General features: G+C 37.5%; 3 protein-coding genes across 20 annotated transcripts in view; 1 reads left to right on the top strand and 2 right to left on the bottom strand.

Annotated features, from left to right (window-relative positions):
* Window positions 1–1,004: 1,004 nt before the first annotated feature.
* LOC129722986 (cytochrome c oxidase assembly protein COX11, mitochondrial) lies at window positions 1,005–2,007 on the bottom strand. Its single transcript, XM_055676890.1, has 3 exons — window positions 1,469–2,007; window positions 1,243–1,410; window positions 1,005–1,184 (listed from the first exon to the last, which is right to left on the bottom strand). Exons 1-3 carry the CDS (start codon window positions 1,850–1,852, stop codon window positions 1,026–1,028), a joined length of 711 nt encoding a protein of 236 aa, XP_055532865.1. The 5' UTR covers window positions 1,853–2,007; the 3' UTR covers window positions 1,005–1,025.
* Window positions 2,008–7,278: 5,271 nt separating this feature from the next.
* Window positions 7,279–10,530, top strand: LOC129720718 (fas-binding factor 1). Its single transcript, XM_055672343.1, has 2 exons — window positions 7,279–9,373; window positions 9,431–10,530. The coding sequence occupies exons 1-2, from the start codon at window positions 7,358–7,360 to the stop codon at window positions 10,418–10,420; spliced, it is 3,006 nt and encodes a 1,001-aa protein (XP_055528318.1). The 5' UTR covers window positions 7,279–7,357; the 3' UTR covers window positions 10,421–10,530.
* Window positions 10,531–10,766: 236 nt separating this feature from the next.
* Window positions 10,767–19,331, bottom strand: part of LOC129720724 (rab11 family-interacting protein 4B) — a 189,692-nt gene continuing 181,127 nt past the window's right edge. For all 18 annotated transcript variants that reach the window (XM_055672368.1, XM_055672367.1, XM_055672372.1 and 15 more), the window contains one exon: window positions 10,767–12,127. In XM_055672368.1, coding sequence (XP_055528343.1) covers window positions 12,008–12,127 — 120 coding nt within the window. In that variant the 3' untranslated portion in view covers window positions 10,767–12,007. The remainder of the gene's footprint in view (window positions 12,128–19,331) is intronic.

A 19,331-nucleotide genomic window follows, 5' to 3' on the forward strand; every position in this document is an offset into this window, starting at 1 on the left:
TTGTACTATACAACTTACATCGGCTCACCCCTCACGGTACTTGGCAGCGCTGCATTACGCTGCCGTTTTTCTCATTTCCCTTTTTCATTCTTGTATGAGCATCTACACAACGAGGTTATAATAAAGTTTGTCTGACGACCATTATATTCCGTGTTTCATTTCGTTATCGTAGTCAACAAGAAGTGCTTCAAAGTGCGTCAGAATGTCGCATAGTAATTGCTCGCCGGGTTTGTCGCTTCAAGTTTATGTTTACGAGAAAACTCATTTAAGTCTCTGAAAAAATTATCTGTTCTAGGGACACAAAAATTTACAGAAGTGGTTTCAGTTTGAGGCCAAACCTGTGTTTAGGCGTCGTACACATATTACGTAACGCATAAAGGGGTCGAGGGGGGTTGAGTCTGCGTTACTTATTGTTACGTATGAGGGAGGGGGGGTAGTAGAGACAGTTACGTAACCGTGATGTTTGCTCGAAATTTAAAATTTCGGAGGGGGGTCAGGCTGGTTAGCGTTACGTAACTTTAGGAAGGGGAGTCATGTCGAACATTACCTATCGTTACATGGGGGGGGGGGGAAGGGGTTCTGAAATCCGACGTAAGTTGCTTCAAGAACCGAATTGACAATGGATATTTATTTAGCAATTTTTAATATTATGTCTATAATTATGTAGATTTTTTTAATATCTTGACTACGATTTATTTGTTGTGTAGAATTAATGATTTTTCTTCTCATAGTATTACTGTTTATAATAATAAAGCCTCGTATGTGTTAGACTTAAGTTCTGTACGTTGTTAGAATTAAGCGTTAAAAAGATAAGGGATTTTTATGCCAATTTTTGCAATGAAATCTATAGTTTTAACTTATGTCAAATCGTCATTCTGGGTAAGAATGCTTAAAGCTGAATATATCAAGTTACATAGGTGTATTTGCAATGACTTGTCATCAAATAAATGCAGCTGTAACAGCACATTCTATGTTTGTGTTTGTACAATTACTTAACCAGCAAGTTTCAGTCAACAAAAATAAATTTATTTAGAACTATGCTTGGTTGCGTACGAAGGCATTTGGAACGAAACGCCTTCTTTTGCCTCGAAGAAAGTGTAGGACAACGTTATAGAGTCAATCAGTTCCATCCTTGGGTCGTCCATGATTTCTGGATCAATATAGAAGAACACCGGCATGTCCACCTGCAACAAAAAAACATCTCTTAAAGTATAATTCCTTCAAGAAGACTTGGTTACTTACTTCTTCGTGTGGATTAAGCTGCTGTTCTTCGAAGCAAAAACATTGTATCTTGTTGAAATATGCTCCCGCTTCGAAAGGAATAACATTGTAGGTACTGATTCCTATCACTGGTTGATCCGTAGGATTTTTCGCCGTGTAGAAAGCGAGTGCTGTTTCTCCCGGAACAACCTAAAACGTGCGAGATTTTCTTTTACTAGGTACACGTTAGAAGTGAATTCGAGTTTACCTTGATTTCAGGCTGTTGTGGTTTAAAGTTCCACCGCATCGAAGCACCAATATCGGCGTTGAACGTAACTTTTATCACACGATCCTTTACCCTCTGCATACTTTCTACCTTATCGCCGGCATGTCCCTGTCCGGTGGTACCTCCATAACTGTACGCCTGGCAGAACATTCGATACAGTGGAACCGCAGCGTAACTCAAACCGACGGTCATAACACCAGCGGCTGCCACATAATAGAGCGTGGTTCGAATTTTATGCTGTCTCGCGGCATCTGTTGGGCTCCGGTTTCCAATGCACCGATAGAATAGCGGCGAGTGGTTGTGATTTGAAAATAATCTATTCATACACTGGCCCGGCCGTAGCCGGCATAAAGTCTGCAGCGACATTTTACTCTGGTCCACACCGGAGTAGTTTCAATTATACAATTTTTTACACTTGATCCATGGTAAAATATTTACTACACTTTGTAAAACTATTCGGAGTTCACCAAAAAACAGTTTGTTGGCATTTTACCTGTTATATCACAATTGCATTATAGCATAATTGACAGTTCATTATGATACTTTACCAGATACGGCGAACGAAAAGATGGAAATTATAGCATAAAGTTTGCTATAATGCACCTAATAATAGTATAATATAAAAAATATCACAAGAGGTGAACACATTGCAGAGCAAACCGAGCATGATAGACTTAAAAGAGTTTTCGTATGTAGAGAAAAAATCAAGGCAAATTAATTTATTTCCAAGCCTGGAATGCATGCAAAAGTTCTTAGAACTCATGGAAATATAGACTGTTCCACCTCATGAACATACTTTTAGTTGATTCATAGTTAGTTTCCTTTAATTCAAGATTAGAATTTCATTCGAAATTTTCTCAATTGGGCTATTCACGGATTTCGGATTTTCATATATTAGCTAAAAGAGTGTAATTTCTGAGCAAAACGCGTTTTTTTTTTAAATGTTATATTATTGTCCTTCGATTTTTAAATGGAGAATAAAAATCGCTCCAAAATCGCTACAATGACAGTTTTAATTTTAATTTAATTTTATTCAATAATTTATCTGACAATATGTAGTCTTAATAAATAAAAAAATAGTGTCAGTGTGACAGTTGGTACATGGGCGATCTGTCATTGTAGCGATTACGAGCCGATATCGAGCAGTTTTGATTCGTGATTTAAAAATTGAAGGACAGCGTTAGAAACTTTTTGAAAATCACAATTGCTTAGTAGCTCTTTCAGATGATATAAAAAACTGATGTAGCTAAATAACCCTACACTACAGCTAAATAACACTATTTACTTCCGACATTGAGCAGCGGTACGCTGTTCTTCCCAAGTAACCAGTAAGCACTAAATCATTGCCTACAACAATACTATATAAAGTTAAAAAGGCGAAATAGCGAGCTGATAAAGTGCTGCAGGTGGCATTCATTGATATGCAACACTAATGCTGATTTGGAGCACCAATGAGATTTATTTTCTCTGACATGTGAGTTAAGAAAACAAACGAAAAAAAAAATTTAGAACCTTAATTATTTGGTGTCTGGAACCAATGCAAAAAGATATTCAGAAGTAATACATATGGTTTATTTTGTGCATGTGTTCTTCCTCAGCATCGTTTGGAATTCAACAGGGACTTTTTTTCATCTTCTTATATTAACGGTTCAGAAACCACGACCCCAGGAGATGTACCAATTTGCAATTGTTTTGTATCGGGTATTCCGGAAAGTTTCAGGCTTTCATATACCCGAAATTCGCGTCGAAAATTCCCACTCCTTAAGATTTTTTCCATTTACGTGGAGTATCCATGTTTCGTCTAATTTTAATTGACCACTCGATATCGCTTGTTATTGGCACTTACGAAAAAATATAATGCGTCTTCTATATGCATTTAAAACACTACATCGTAGCACTTACGCTAGCCCTATAAGCGCATATTCTGCTCTCAGTAATGCTAGTTTAGCATAATGCCCTGAACATAAAAACCATGATATAAAGCTATTTGGCATTAACAAAAATGCTATCTCCTAATGCTTATGGTCACTTGGGTTATGTTTCACGCAAAACCGTATTAACTCCTTGCACACTATTGGATCTTTTGGTAATTTATAAAAGGGATGATCCAAGTCGGATCTCTTACTACACCCGTATTTATTTTGAATGTTCACTTAAAAATATCTTAGATTATAACAGGTGACATCATAAAAAACATAAATCAAAACAACGTAACATGTTGTTCAGCAACACTGCCAGCAAGCCTGATGATAAATTTTAACGCACTCGGGGTTGCAATTTCAATCAATCAGCGAGTGGTTCCCAAAGTGGATGCAAATCCATACCCAGTTGTCTCCCCTTAGAAAGGAACCAGCTTCCACTCTTTTTTAACCCGTAAAGACCCGGAACGGAACTTGTTTTTTGAAAATGCTCGTTCTCAGCACTGGAACGGCCGATTTGAGAAAACTTGGACTTGTATTCAAGGGGAATAGTTGCTCTAAGGTTTGGTTAAGGTGCCACCCCTCTGGACCCCTCGCCGTTTTTGTGAGACGCAAATATGTCTGTGTTTTACCTTTGTTATACTAAACAAAGGTTATAAAATCGGTCGAAAAACGCAAAATAGATCCATGATCCGGAGGGCCGAACCGTATATACCATTTGACTCAGCTCGACGAACTGAGCAATGTCTGTTCGTGTGTATGTGTGTGTATGTGTGTGTGTGTGTGTGTGTGTGTGTGTGTGTGTGTGTGTGTGTGTATGTATGTTGTCTGTATGTATGTGCCGCAAAATACTAACGCACCTTTCTTATAGAACGCAATATCCGATTTTGATTATCTTATACGCAAACGAAAGCTACTGTGGTCCCCCAGAATGCTACCGAGTGGATTTTTGATTAGTGGCTTAGATTTTAAAATATTGATCAAAGAGTATTTTTTATATAAGACATTTAACTTTTTAAGCAAAATTAATGGCACGAAGAGCCATGTGTTGTATACCAATTTACTCAGATCGACGATTTGAACAATTTATGTGTGTTTGTGTATGTGTGCCTGTACGTATGTATGTGTAAATATGTTATTTATATGTGTTGTATATCAGAATCGAAAGAAAAATAACAAAAAAACACTCTTTTCACAGAACGCTTATTCTAATTTTGTTGTTCGCATGCTCAAATGAAAGCCCCAGAGCTCTTTGAAAATCATACTGAGTGCGATCTTTTATTGGTTGCTTGAACTGTAGAGTTTTGACCAAAGTATGTGTTAGACAAGGGATAGTTTACTTTCTGAATAATTTTTCTCTCTCACTGCTCTTTCTTCTTCTCTATCCCTCTTTTTTCGTATCGCTATTTATTTCTCAAAGGAAATCAACAATCATCGACAACTTTTTATAATCTTTACACTCTTCGTAGTGCGTCTTAACTGGTGTAAATAAATTTCCCTTTAGCTTTTTCTTGAAAATTTGAACCAGATTTTAGAAGAAACTGCAATGCTTACTTAGCTCCTTCTCTTCCGAAGCTTCCATCCTCACTTCTTATAAAATATGTACTAAATTGTACGTTGAACCTAGATTTGCGAAGAGTAAGAAACATTTACAGCTTACGGCAGCCAATTTTCTAATTTAAGACTAAGTGCAAACAGAGTATCCATGTTATTCCACTTCTCGTTATCGCAGCAAGATTTAAAAAGTCTTTAGGCCTTCGAAAAGAATAATAATCTTGCCTACATTCTGAAAATCCAAAATTCTCAAAGATCGTGGAGAACCTTCATTTTCAGATAATGCATTTGAGATAGAATTAAATTGACAACTTTCATCAATATTTATATTTTTTTCCTGTATAATTAAGAACTATATTTTGAGAGCAGGTTTGTAGAAGTTTGCTTCAATTCATAAAAAAAACTTGATGCTGATTCATAAATCTAGGTCCAGCGATTTCTGGAAATAAAGCGAATAAGTAGAACCGCATTGAATACATATTTGCTGTTCTAGTGTGAAATCAGCAACATTGTTATCTATTACTGTTTCCCCACGTTCGATTATTTCAAAAAAAAATTAATTGCTTCTAGACAGCATTTAAAAATTGGTTTGTGGTCGAAAAAATAAGACAAAATCACAAAACTACGTATTTTTATAAAAATTTAAACAACAAGACCGCTCTTCAAATTTTAAGCTCTACATTTTTGCGGTAAGGTCTCCTGAATCCATACGTGATGAAATATTTATTTTAGCATGCAAATATTTTGAGAAAAACGAGTTTAAATTCACTAAAGTACGTATTTTCATGGAAACCTGATTTTCTCAGTCTCCCACAGTAGGTCTCAACTTGGCTTTTCAACTTTCAAGCTCTTTATTTCTAGAGTAACGTCTTTTGAATCCAAAGATGCTGAAAGATTTATTCTAGCATGCACACATTTAGAGAAAAACGAGTTTGAATTCACTAAGGTAAGAGTTCTTATGAAAACTTAATTTTCTCCAAATCTGTGCATGCTAGAAAAAATCTTTTATCATTTTTGGATTCAGAAAACGTTACTCCAAAAATATAGAGCTTGAAAATTAAAGAGCTGAGTTGAAACCTACCGTGGGAGACTGAGAAAATTAGGTTTCCATGAAAATACGTACTTTGGCGAATTAAAACTGTTTTTTCTCAAAATATTTGCATGCCAAAATAAATATTTCATCACGTATGGATTCAGGAGACCTTACCGCAAAAATGTAGAGCTTAAAGTTTGAAGAACGGTCTTGTTGTTTGAATTTTTATAAAAATACGTAGTTTTGTGATTTTGTACTGAAATAATCTGGAAACTCCAAAATTCACTCTTACATGCCATATTTCATCCACCTGACATGATTTGAAACAAGGAGCAATTGATACGTATGAAAATTCCCATTGTTTGCTCAATCTTTTTGAAAAATTAGAAAAAAACACAGACATATTTGCGTCTAACAAAAACGGGGAGGGGTCCAGAGGGGTGGCACCTTTACCAAAACTTAGAGCAACTGTTCCCCTTGAACAAAAGTCCAAGTTTTCCCTAATCGGCCGTTCCAGTGCTGAGAACGAGCATTTTCAAAAAACAAGTTCCGTCCCGGGTCTTTACGGGTTAAAAACATACCTTCTCATAGATTATTTCTCCTGTATGGACTTCCTCACTGTGACCAGAATCGTTGATCTATTGTGAAATATGCCCGGGTGTCTGCTGTATCCCGCACCTCTGTTATTAGCTATACCGCTATTGAGAAGTGGCATGCTTATTATTATTTTTTATCAGTGCTTGTGTGTACTACCCTTCCTTTTACACGCTTACTGTTCTCCTATACCGAGGCTTCTTCCTCCTGCCAAATATCGCCAATTATAATTCCCTGGAGAAGTTTCGTTGTGCGTCCTTCTGGCCAGTTTTATTGATAAAAGGGACTTATTTTTGTTAAGAGGGAGTCACGCAAATGTATTGTAGATTCCAGCGTAAAGAAAGGGTAACTGGTGGAAAGCCTGAGAATAAACCCATGCTTAAAAGTCCTTTTTGACATCGAATGGCCTGATTCTACTAAGATTCGAACCCACGACCATCCGCTTGACAAAGCGCACTCTGTAACCTTCCGGCTACGCAGCTCCCGCAGCTCATAGATTATAGCAAACTATTTTATATCAGCTAATCATTTTACTTGGATTTTTATGGGATTTATAGCAGCTATCGCGCGCTTTGCGTCTACTCGCCACGCATAGCGCTGTTCAGGATGAGACCACGTGCTGCGCAGAACGGAAGCGCAAAAAGTAAATAACGTTTCAAACGTTACTATGACTACTGGTTGTTGGTACAACTTGAAATTTAAATGTAATTATCTAGTTTTAGCAGAAATATCTTCGAGTGTACCAGAATATTATTTCTACAAGCCTAAACGATGAATTTTGATCTTGATGATCCCTTGGATGGGCTTCTTAGTGATGGCAGCAACGACAGCTTGTTTGGTAATGAACCCACCAAAAAAACAACAAAAACCGCGACTCTCGCCCCGAAATCGGAAAACAAACAAACAAAAATAGAAGACCTATTTGGATTTAAATCTGAAGCCGCAAAGCCGGATCCTGTCAAGCCTGCTGCTGCCCCCGCACCCGTTACAGTCGAAAAGGATCCAGCTTCATTGGATTATCAAAAAGCGCCAGCATCATCTGGTGGCCAACCGTCTAGTTTTGCTGTGAGACGAACCAGTACTCCCATCAAAAAACCTGAGCCAAATGCGAAAAAGGAAATCACATTTGACGACAGTGATGTGCTTTCGGATTTAGGATTCGATCCTAAGAAACCGAAGAGTAAATCCAGCGTATTGGACGATATCCTCGGTGGTCCGATTATCACTAGCAGCAAGGAGATTATCGCGAAACAAAGTAAAAACAAACCGACGGTTGTTGTGACAAAAGAGCAATCTGCCGGTAGTAAGACTATTTCTAGGCAATCTACCGAAACCTCCGAAAATCTGCCCACCGAAAGTACGATGATGGGAGGATATGCTCCGAGTGGTGGTAATCAACGAAGGAGTGCACGCAGAAAGTCTTCCAGCACTTTGAACGATCCACTGGGACTGTTTTCAACACCTTTAGATCCAAGAAAAGAATCGAAGTCAGCCAAGAAAGGAGCAGATTGGTTGGGATTACAAGAGGATAGTAACTCTAATGATCCAGAACCTGTTCCGGCTACTCGTACGGAGCCCGAAGTGGTTAAGCCCGTTGAAATTATGAAACCGCACATCACACAGGAGGATACGACTGCTAAGGTTTCAGTACCAGTCGTGCCTACAATACCGCCAGCGGTCGAACCCATTCCGACTGTTTTACCCCTTTTAACAAAACCGAGTATAGACACTGCGGTCCAAGCTATGGATATCTTGAATCAAGAAACTGAAAGTGTCATAAGTACACTGCAGCAACAAGATTTTCAACTGACAGTTGCTAAACAGATGAAAAATCAAGAGCAAGTTCTGATGGATTTACAGCATAAACAACAAACGATTCTACAAAAGCAGGAGGCTCAGTTCAACGAATTGCTTCAGAAACAAATCCATCGTCATACTCACTTGGAGGAAATCATATCGAAACAACAGGATCGAATCAACGCCAACATTCACCTGATGATGACTCAACCAGCACAGCTTTTGTCACTTGCTGCAGAACAGGAAACCCCTAAACAGCAGTCTAAAACTGCGAAACCAGACAGCGAACAAAAGGAGCTATTTAACAGGGTCCAACTGGAATCCGATCTTAAACGTTTGGAATTGGAAAAACTTCGACTAGAGGATTTGGTTTCAAACATTACGGCCAACCACGAACAAGAGATTTCATTGCTAGAGCAAAGCTATCGCAAGCAAATAGGTTTTCTAGATGAAAGTTTGAAAATTATGGAAACCCGTATGAAACTCGAAAACAAGAACATGGAGGAATACTACAAAACAAAGCTGCAAAATTTAGAAGCAGAGAAGGAACAACTGTTGGAGGAGCATACCAAGCAGATTCAACAGATGGAAACAGAACATCGTGCAGTGGTTGAAAAAATCAAAAATAATTATGAGGAAAGCTTAGATAACTTGAAAACAGAGCACCGTGAAATGATCGCCAATATTCGAGAATCCAAGCTGTTGGAGTTTTCAGTCCTACAGGATAATCATTCGTATATGAGTATGCTGAAAAGTGCTTCCAATTATCTGGAAACGGCATCCGGTGATCTCCAGCAGCTGAGGGATACCTTGCAGGACCAGCTGGAGTTCACGCAAAAAGAGAAGGAGATTCAGCTGAAAGCGAGAGAAAAACAACTGGACGATCAACAGCGACGGTTGGAGCGAACGAAGGAAGCTGCTGAGGTAGAGAAAGTGCGCTTACTCAATTTGGTGGAGACGCTGGAAATGAAACTCACCGAGCTGACTAAGGTAAAGGTATTTGATACGAGAAGTTGATGTTTTTATTGATATGACATTTTTTTGCAGACTTCGTCGGAAGAGCACTGGATCTACCAACAAAAGCTGGTAAAATTAGAATCGGAGAAGTCCAGTTTTGAGAAAGAAAAAGAACACACCCGTGAGAAATTTGCACGCGAGGAAAAACGACTCGATGAGCTTAAAGAGCAACAGCTAGAAGAACATGCCAAACTCATGCAGAAAATTCACGACGAAAGGCAACTGATTCTGGAAGAGAAAGCAAAGTTAGACACATTGTCAAAAATTCAAAAACAGGACTTAACAGAACTATCCCGCGCAGAGATTGACGCTGCGATTAAGGTTGCTGAAGATGCTGCTCGTCAATCGGATAAAGAGCGCGAAAGACTACTTCAGCTGCAGCGGCAATTCGAAAGTAAACGACGTGAGCTGATCAACCAGGACAGTGTAGTACGAGCGAGGGCTGTTGAGTTGGAAAATGCGCTCACTAGTGCCAAAGCGAAGGAGCGGAATGCCGAGTTGGCATTTAAAGCTGTTAAACGTGCTGAACAAAATCTACAGCTCAAGCTTCAGCTAGTTCAAAAACAATTTCGCGAGGTGTCTGAGCGAGAAGATCGTCTTGCTAAAGATAAGATTGAGTTGAGTAAAGAACGGCTGGAGTTGCAGTCGACAAGAAAACGACTACAGACTACCCGGTGCAGTTTGTGTAAAATCAGCGAACGCTCACAGGAAATTGGAGACTATCTTACAACGGCCATTCAAAACTCCGACTCCGTGGCGGATGATCGAAAGCTGGAGGCGAGCTTTATCGAGATGCAGCATCGAGAGCCTAACCGGCTGGATGAATTCTTTGATGGGGATTTAGATAGGCAGCTGCAAGGATTCCTAGAAAGAAACCGTGTGGATGATGCGGACCTGGGTGCTCAAACACTTTCGAACCTGGCCGAAAATGAAGATGGCACTGTTGATTCGGACTTGCTCCTACAGAGGTTCAATGTGCTGCAACCACTGAGTTTTTTCGATAGTGTTGATGAACTCTAAAATTGCAGATATATAAGGATTTTTTTAAATTAATCAAAGATTTTTTCGATTTTATACTTGTTCTCTCTCCATGAAATGGATTCTCTCTTTTGCTAGCTCATATCTATACCAGTGCCTTAGAGTTAGAAAATATTAGCTAACAACAGTTTTTGTGCTGTACAGTTATCTATAAACTGGGTAATTTGTCATCTTCCGCGTTTACCTATCGTCATATAACGCTGTTGTTTGCTACACGCAGAACCCTCTCTTGTCATCGATTTCACTTTTCCTTAGTATTTTTTGTATTTTCATAAACGTATCATAACTGACAGGATTAGTTTCGGCATGTCCAACACTCTCTAACGGATAGAGTTTTTAGTATATTTTATTTCCTTAACTATCGTTACTAATACAGTACAGTTTAGTTAGTAGAACGCTATTTTGGCATCCAATTTAAAATTGTTTCATTCATACTCTTATTTTGATCTATTGTTTTCTGCTTTTCTTCTGCAGTTTTTACCGCACGAAAGATAATATTATATATATTAATGCTTCAGTGTTTTGTGTATGTGTGTATTTTGCACTCCCTAACGTTGATCATTAACTTGGTTGTTATGTTAGTTAGTAAACCGACAATCTAAAGTAAGTGTTCCAAATTCACTCGCTATGCTTAATTGTAAGTAGAAACATGTAAACTCGAAACCTACCGGAATTCAAGCATTTTCTGTCCCGAAACTGGTGTTGATACAAGTAATGCGGTCAGGCTAAAGATGGTCACTAATCTAATCAAGTATTTTCGTTCCTATACAGAAAAATATATACAAAACTTCAGAGTGAGGATTTCAGTACCTACATCTTCTGCGACATGAGCGCGGCAAAACATTAGAACAGGAAACGAAAAGAGTTACTTGATAACGGTTTACTAAAAGCACCATTGATCGCTTTGTTGCTACGTTCTTCGGGTAGATTGGTATCTCTTTGAATTGGAATTATGGAACAATATAGATATTAAAGGCGTACATATCACCAGTCGTGTGCAGCGCAGTCGTTTCAAATTGAGCACTCAATGCTGATCGTTCGGATAGCAGTCGAAATATGTGTGTTAATAAGGCATAACAATTCTGTGTAAATTCCGTTACATAATATTGAACCACTGCTAAAACTCATAAAATTGTCAATGATTGTTCCTTCCAATATCATTACTGTCCAGGTGGAAAACTCGTTACAACAAAATTTGACGGTACTTGTTCCAAAGGGATACGAGAAAAAAAGTTTTGATATATAAAAATACACATATACAAAAAAAAAAGTTTCGATTAGCCTAGACGCTAAACATGACAAGAACCTACCAGCTAGAATGTGTCTAGTTCCTAGAGTCTAAATATGTATAAAATATATTGCTTGTAAGATGTCTATCCTGAACTTGTTCGTTAGCAAACAACCTACGCATAAATTAAATAGACGTGCGAAACTGTTCCTTACAGGACAGGATCAAAGTTGATTATCCTAGTCGGCGTTCCTCCCCTCCCGTCGCCGGAGAGGGGCTGGATGGAAAAGTAGAGCTCCAGCTTTGCTTTGTTGCATTCTCGCTTCACAACGCTTTGGCGCTTATGCTGCCTTAACCTCCAGCAGCTGCGGATAGTGTTCAACCACCTGGAGCAGCATAGTTTCGATGTAGTGCTTCAATCGACGGTTTTCTTCCTCCTTGTCCTGGTACGCAACCTGGAGCTGAAATGGCAGAATTGGATTGATTGGAAGGTGTTAGCTTGCGCGATCAACTCTGATTAATTCTTGGTGGAATTATTGTGCGACTATTTACAATGTGCGGCACCAATTTAGTGTAAATGGCAAGCGGTTTGATTATGTAATAGTATAAAAGCTTTAATTGGCAGGCTTACAGCTTAGAAATGTGATCAAGAACTACTGCTTAACTGGGCTGACATATATCGTTTCTAGTTGATATCTGAGTGGATTTTTACTCTTCCGTTCGTAGCAAAATATCGAAATATTTCTTTATAAGCAAGCGTATGAGACAAAGCTTCCTCACATTTGCTGTTGTGCTGCACTGTCTATCTAAGTACTCAGTCATACAGACAAGCTTTCATGCAAGCCTTTTTTTCGAAAGCTTTCGGAGGCTCATAAGAACCTCGTTTTTCACCACTTGACGCTACTATTGGTTGTCACTTTCAGTGTATAAAGTACAATTTTAGAAGTAACAAAAAGATCACTTCCAAACTGCCTCCTGCCAGTCAACAATACTTATTTTTTGTAGCATTACACGTGATTCCATATGCCGGGTTACGCCACTAGAATTAGTTTTATTTACGAGCCGATGGAGGATTGATTGTGCACATAGAAAAGTAGTGTTCTTCATCTCACTGTCGGTTTTATTCCGATTCCACCGAACATATTTTTATCAAATATCTACACATTCTGTTTATCACGCTGTTTCCAGAAATTCATATTTATTTATTTATATTCATATTTTTATCTCCATTTTTTTCCTTTTTTGTTCAGCCTTTAGCAGATGGTATAAAATGAAAATGCTAAATCGGAACACATTTTTGTTCAATTTCAAATGCTTATGACTCGGTTTTTCTTCTTTATTCCAGCTGTTGATTGAAAAATTAGCTACGCATCCATAAAAATAAGAAAAATTTCAATTTTATGACGTAAACTTTTAGACTATTGAAAAATGACGACCATTGTTTTGAAAGCAGAGCCGAAAACAAGGTTGAATGTTACCCAGTATGGATATTTCCGGAACTGGGTTGATATTTAGTAGCCGGAAATCGACCCCGAACGTAATTTCGAAATTCAAGGTGGCAAAACTTTCGGTTTCTGGAATCATCCAAAAATGGCCAAATACCATCTGATATGACTATTTTCAGAGCCAAAATTATGCGCAGAGGCCGGGAATCAACCGCAGACGCCATTTTTAAATCCAAGATGATGACTACCGGTTTCAGGAAAATAGTCAAAATTGACTGAACGGAACTATTCAGAGGCCAGAAATTAACCGCAAACGCAATTTTGAAATTCAAAGCGACTTTCGGTTTCTGGATTTAATCAAATACTATCCAATGTGGTTAATATGGTCCGAGTTAATTTCGGATCCAAAATGATGTCCAGAGGCCAGCAAGGTAGTAATTTTTGGTCGCTGGAAAACAGCCAAAAATTTCAAAATACCAACCTTCATCTCATTTTGAATCTTTTCAGAGTCGGCCCATTATTTAAACAATTATTTCATCAATGTTGACAAAAGTAATTAACACAAACATATTGATACAAAATAGTCTATCGTAATGTTACCATCTATCATTGAAAAGATGATTGAGAAGGAGTAGTTCGCCTTGCTCGAATGCAGCAATGCAAGTAATGTAACAAACAGCCTAATGAAGTTCTACGTCAACGTTGTGGCTGTGCACACCACTCCTCTTATTGTTCTACCGAACATTTAAGTCTCAACTGGATTGATCTTTTTAAACTGGCAAGTTTTTTCCATTCAATTAATTCCACTATAATATACACTTTTTCATTTTATGCTAGAATTGAACATGTGTTCTTATTTCGAAAATGTATTTTTTTTCTGATCAAATGCTTTAAGGATATTTTTCATTCCTATGTCGCTTATCTAATGGCAGCGATGCCATGCAATTCCATGCAGAAAAGTCTCATCCGAAAATATGTTCGCTTCGATTATGTTCCAAATCGTCATAGTTATTCTTGATTGTAAAATATTAGACCCATATTTTTTTTCGGGATTTAGGATAACACTTTAGGCCCCAAACAAATTGACTTTTTTATTTTCAATTCTTAAAATTTTGTTTTGAGTCGTATGATCGATTTTAAGTTGTATGGCGTGGAATTCAAGAAGAGTACCAGATTGTACTTTGATTAACAATAACTATGCGAAAACCATGAAACATTTTGAACGTTCAAGACCTAGAAAACCTCATCGGTTGATATTTTTCTGTATTCCTCAGGAAATTTTAAAGGAAGTATATTTTTTTATTTTGGAGGTAAGTGTAATGCAGTAACTGTTTCAATGGAAACGCTTGGTGATTCATGAATGATTAATGATACGCTCAATCTTCCAGTTGGTCTCGAGGTACGATGCTGGTCTAACGAGCCAGTCGTCGTAGGTTCGAGTTTCGGATCGGGAGAAACTGTCAGTGTCAGTAGGATCATAGCGCTAGTCTCGCAATTGTCCTGTACACTAAAATTGTTAGCTACGAAGTCTGTGTATAATTAAGAAGGTAAGTTTCGAATCGGAATGCAATTTTCTAATTTTTAATCTTTAATGTAACTGAGTTTATAATAAATTATCCATAAACCACCATGCGCCTCCATTGAAAAGAGTTACTGCATTATATGCATAAACCACCATGCGCCTCCATTAAATAAAGTTATTGAATTACATTTTCCTCATTACTATGTGCAACCTGATTTTGTTATATCAAACTCTGTCATGATTTTCATTGCCTATGTTAACTTTTAATAATTTTGAATTCATCGATTCTTAATTTCAAAAAAAAGTAATGCAGTTTTCATAAATTTTGAATGCCGCGATTCTGGTTGGTATATGAAACAATATATTTAGCATTCATATTTTTTTTGGTGCAAATCTACGGGTTATATTTAACATTTCTGCTAATTTTTATAATTGTTATCATTCTTTTTGCTATAATGTTTTTCTTATAACTACGATTCGGCCAGAGCCTGACAATGTCAATCAAAAATCGTCAGGCGATAGTAACGAATTTGAAGTTGTGTAACGTAACATGAAAATGTGATACCGTTTACTCGTTCGAAAAGTATTATCAATTTTACTAATTGCGAATTATACTTTGCGTCAGTTAATTCGTCAACTGAAACAGTCATCAGTTCCAGTTGAAATGAATCGATGAACACCAGACGAGAAAGAGATCCGTAATCAAACTCGTTTGGCAGCAAAAAATTTCATCGTTATACAATGACAGTATTCGTAGTTAGCAGTAGCAGCCGCAATTCGATGTCAAAAAAGACTAAATCCTGAGCTCAGACTCACCAGCACTTAGCCTTCCTTTACGCTAAATTCTTTAATACCTTTGCGTAACTTCCTCTTAACAAAAATTAATCCCTCTTATCAATAAAATTGACCGGAAGGCCGCACAACAAAACTTCTCCAGAAAAGTTAATTGGTGATATTTGGTAAGAGGAAGGAGGCCGGTATAATAGAGCAGTAAGCGAGTAAAAGGAAGTTAGAACTATGTAACACACAGACATGGATAAATGGTAAGCCTACCACTGTATTGCTAATAAAGAAGTGTGGGATACAGAAGACATTCGGCCCTATCTCACAATAGATCAACGAATCTGGTCGCAGTAAGCAAGTCCATACAGTAAAAAATAACAGTATCCGGAAAAAAAATTAAATGATACGGTCGAATCGAAATGACTAGGTAAAATGTTCAGTTTCATTTTCATGCTTCGAAAATATTAAGCCCTGGGTTTGTGCAGTTTTCTTGTCTTTTTTTTGCTTCACTTTTTTTTTTTCTTGTTTCTATCTCCTATATTGTGCTGTTTTGAAAATGGGTGCTAGCATTCGACCTGTGCGCTTCGATTTTACAAATACTCCGGACCGATTTATTAGGCGCTATTGTTCTCGGTTGCTGTACGGCGTAACGGTAGTAAAATCGTGTGCGGTTGAGAAAAGTGCCATAATATCGCATTTTACTCAGTCTTCCCGTGGCGTAATCGCATTTTTATTAAGTGAAAAGGGTTAAGAAAAAGGTGATACGAAATTAGGCGGTTTCCTACTACCGGTGAAAGTCATGCCAATGTTGAAATCCGTGGAAACTATGAGCAATTTTGGTTAACATCTAGTAATCATACCCGGCAATGGAGTTGTGACTAATCAAGACGAAGGGTAACAATGATTATGGTGTGATAGTTCCTGAGAGTAACTTTTTTTCGGGAGCGAAACGTGTTTCCCGCGAGCGCTTACCATAAATCTGTGTGAGTGAGCACAAGATAAACGTAAAAGCAAGAGAAGAGCGAGTGCAGGAAGTTTGTTGCTCACCCGTGCGACGCTTTATCAGTAACACCTTGGTTCAGAGAAGAGACGGGAATCAAAATAAGTAATAGTGTTGGTGACATTTTGCTTGTGAGTTTTTCGAATGATTTGAATGTCAGGAGGGATACATCGAAAGAAAGCAGTTTTATTCTGTCTGCCTCTGGACGCGTTGTTTTACAGTTTGTGCTGAGGCTTAAGGGGCGCAGATTGGAGGATTACCACTTGCTTGAGATTCCTTTTTTTTCGTTTCACTTTCTTTCTGCAATCGTGTGATTTGCAGTCTGAATATCCGGTAATGCCTTGTCAAGCGCACAATACAGAATTGGTCTTAACCTATAAGCTTAATGTTCCACCCGGCATTTGTTTAGTTAACAATATAGTTTAAAGTTTATAACTCGTACGATTCGGGAGAAATATCGGGTTTATTACAAGTGTTTACGGACATTTTACTCGATTTTATGCTCTTATTTTATGATTTTTCTAGCTTTTGAACGAACGTGAACTGAGGCTTCACTTTTTCGAATTTTCTAGCTTTTGAGCAGAGGTTCTATATACTTTGTCTAAGTTATGACTAATTTAGCATTTTATCAACAATCTTTTGACTTTATTTTGGCCAATATGTATATTTGCATTATTTTATTAAATTATTAGGGTTTTGGATGCATGAACCTTTTCCATTTTTGCTATTTGATAGGCAACGCTCGCATCGACAACTGAAAGGGATTCGCTGTGAAATGCCGTGTCCCCATTTAGCCGAAGATTTCGTTCGGTCGATAAATATCGTGAATCACGAAAACGCGATGTATACCTTCCACAAAACCGCGTCGGCCGATGTGGGTTTGCCTTATCGAAGGTACTAGAGATTGGTAATAGATAAAACGCTGGAAGCTAAGAGTGGCAGATGCTTTTTCGCGCGCGTCATATGCAGAGGAACGTTGTGTTTGGCTTCTTTCTTTAGATTTTCGTCATCGTTCGTTTTCGTAATATGCGAACTTCGCGCGCAACATTGTTTGATTTCGGTCTGGCCGTTTAACCGAAGATCGCCCCCGTTGATTCTATGATAGCGCGTATACATTTGAAAATTTCATATTTGCTTTTTTTTTTGGGGAGGTACTCGGGAACAGTAATATTTAAATATTCAAACACTTAGGTGCTTCTGGTGGTGAGTTGTATTCGTGCAGGCCGCTCATATTGGTCTGCGGAGTCTGACAAGATACTAATCGTTCGGTCGTCTTCGTGATCAATTGACTTCGCGCCTGTCTGACTCGGTCACTTACCACGGTGACACGACACTTCCTTTTCGTAGCAGTCGTGGAGATGCAGAGGTAAACTCGGTGTCTAACAATAGCGAATGTAATACCTCCTTGCTTACAATATCCTTTCTTACCCTAACGATCGTAAGAGCGTGGCCGGCATCGTTATCGGTCCAAACAAGGCGGTAGCTACTGAATTGTTGTACACTGAAGATGGCAAACTAACCCCGGGTAGCCATATACGTGGTTCCTTGTGCAACTTCACTAGTTCAGATCGATCACGGAGAATCAACTACGAAATAGAATATCAATTTTTATTCATGAGTAGATGAATTGAATTAATCTCAGTGTCAGCACATTTATTCTCTGATGCAACTCAGGAACCTATGTTCATTGCGACAATGCATGAATAGCGTTTCTCATATTCAATGACAGAACAGTGGAATGAAGATCAAAGGCCTCGTAATGATATTTAAAGAAGCTTCGGTGATTATCAATCCTAGTAGTGCAAATCTGACGCTGTACACTGCCCAGTACAGTATAAATGGTCGAATAAGGTTAATTTTGATTTTTACTCTTTTGATATGATTTTCATTCTTGACGATCAAAATATCAACACGAGTGTTAAAGTTTATCTTGTCGGTGTTCATCGGTTGTTTAGTATGTATGTATGAATGTCAACGGTCGCATGAGTAGTATGATTATCAATATAAAGTCGGCTGAAAATCGCTGCTTTTTAATATCATGACAGTGAATATTCTCAGCACTGGTTTTGAGTTTATTTTTACTTTATCACAGCCTATTGTTTTATTTAAGTGCAATCTGTTTTTGTTGGTTTGTTTTTTTTTATCTTTGTTTTTTTTTTTGGTTTTCTACATAAATTTAATTGAAGTTTTGCAATATGTATGTCTATTTTTGATTGTTTCTTTCACCCAATTAAAATGGGCTTGCAGACTGTTTTACTATACTTTTCAATAATTTATAAAATTAATTGAATTAATATGTTAACTTTTTTGTAATTATTGCTGTTATTTAGTTTTTATTTATAATTTCGATTATCTGATTTGTAATTTCTTGTTTAGATTTTTGTTTTTATTAAGATTTTCGTCCAACTCGTCAAAATATCGCACTTTTAAATTTCAGTATTTTGAATTTTAGTGTTCTAATTTTTTTTACCTGCATCATTTTTCGTTACAGTTCTGTAATGTAATATTTTTGTCGATTTTTTCGATAACTATCTTAAGGACTATTTGTATATTTTAGTCTATTTTTATTTCGCAAATTGCTTTTAATTTTTTATCTTTATTCACTTTGTTTTTCCATCCATATATTTTTCCGGTCTCAATCCAGATAAATCGTTTTAACTTTTGAATTATTTCTACCCATTTTGGTGAATTGATTTTATAGGCTTTCACTTCCATATTCATAATTTTCAATCTACAATTCATTTTAGTATTGGCATTTTAACTTCTACAGTTCATCTCACATTGGCAAATAATACATATGAGACTATTTCAGAAGTTCTCTGTTTAAAAGCTGTCTCAACGTTGGTGATGTATAAAAATATTTTGATATTTCTTCTATATTCATCATAACTGTTGATGTATACAAATATAGCAAT

Source organism: Wyeomyia smithii, chromosome 2 (assembly GCF_029784165.1).
Source record: "Wyeomyia smithii strain HCP4-BCI-WySm-NY-G18 chromosome 2, ASM2978416v1, whole genome shotgun sequence".
Classification (NCBI taxonomy): domain Eukaryota; kingdom Metazoa; phylum Arthropoda; class Insecta; order Diptera; family Culicidae; genus Wyeomyia; species Wyeomyia smithii.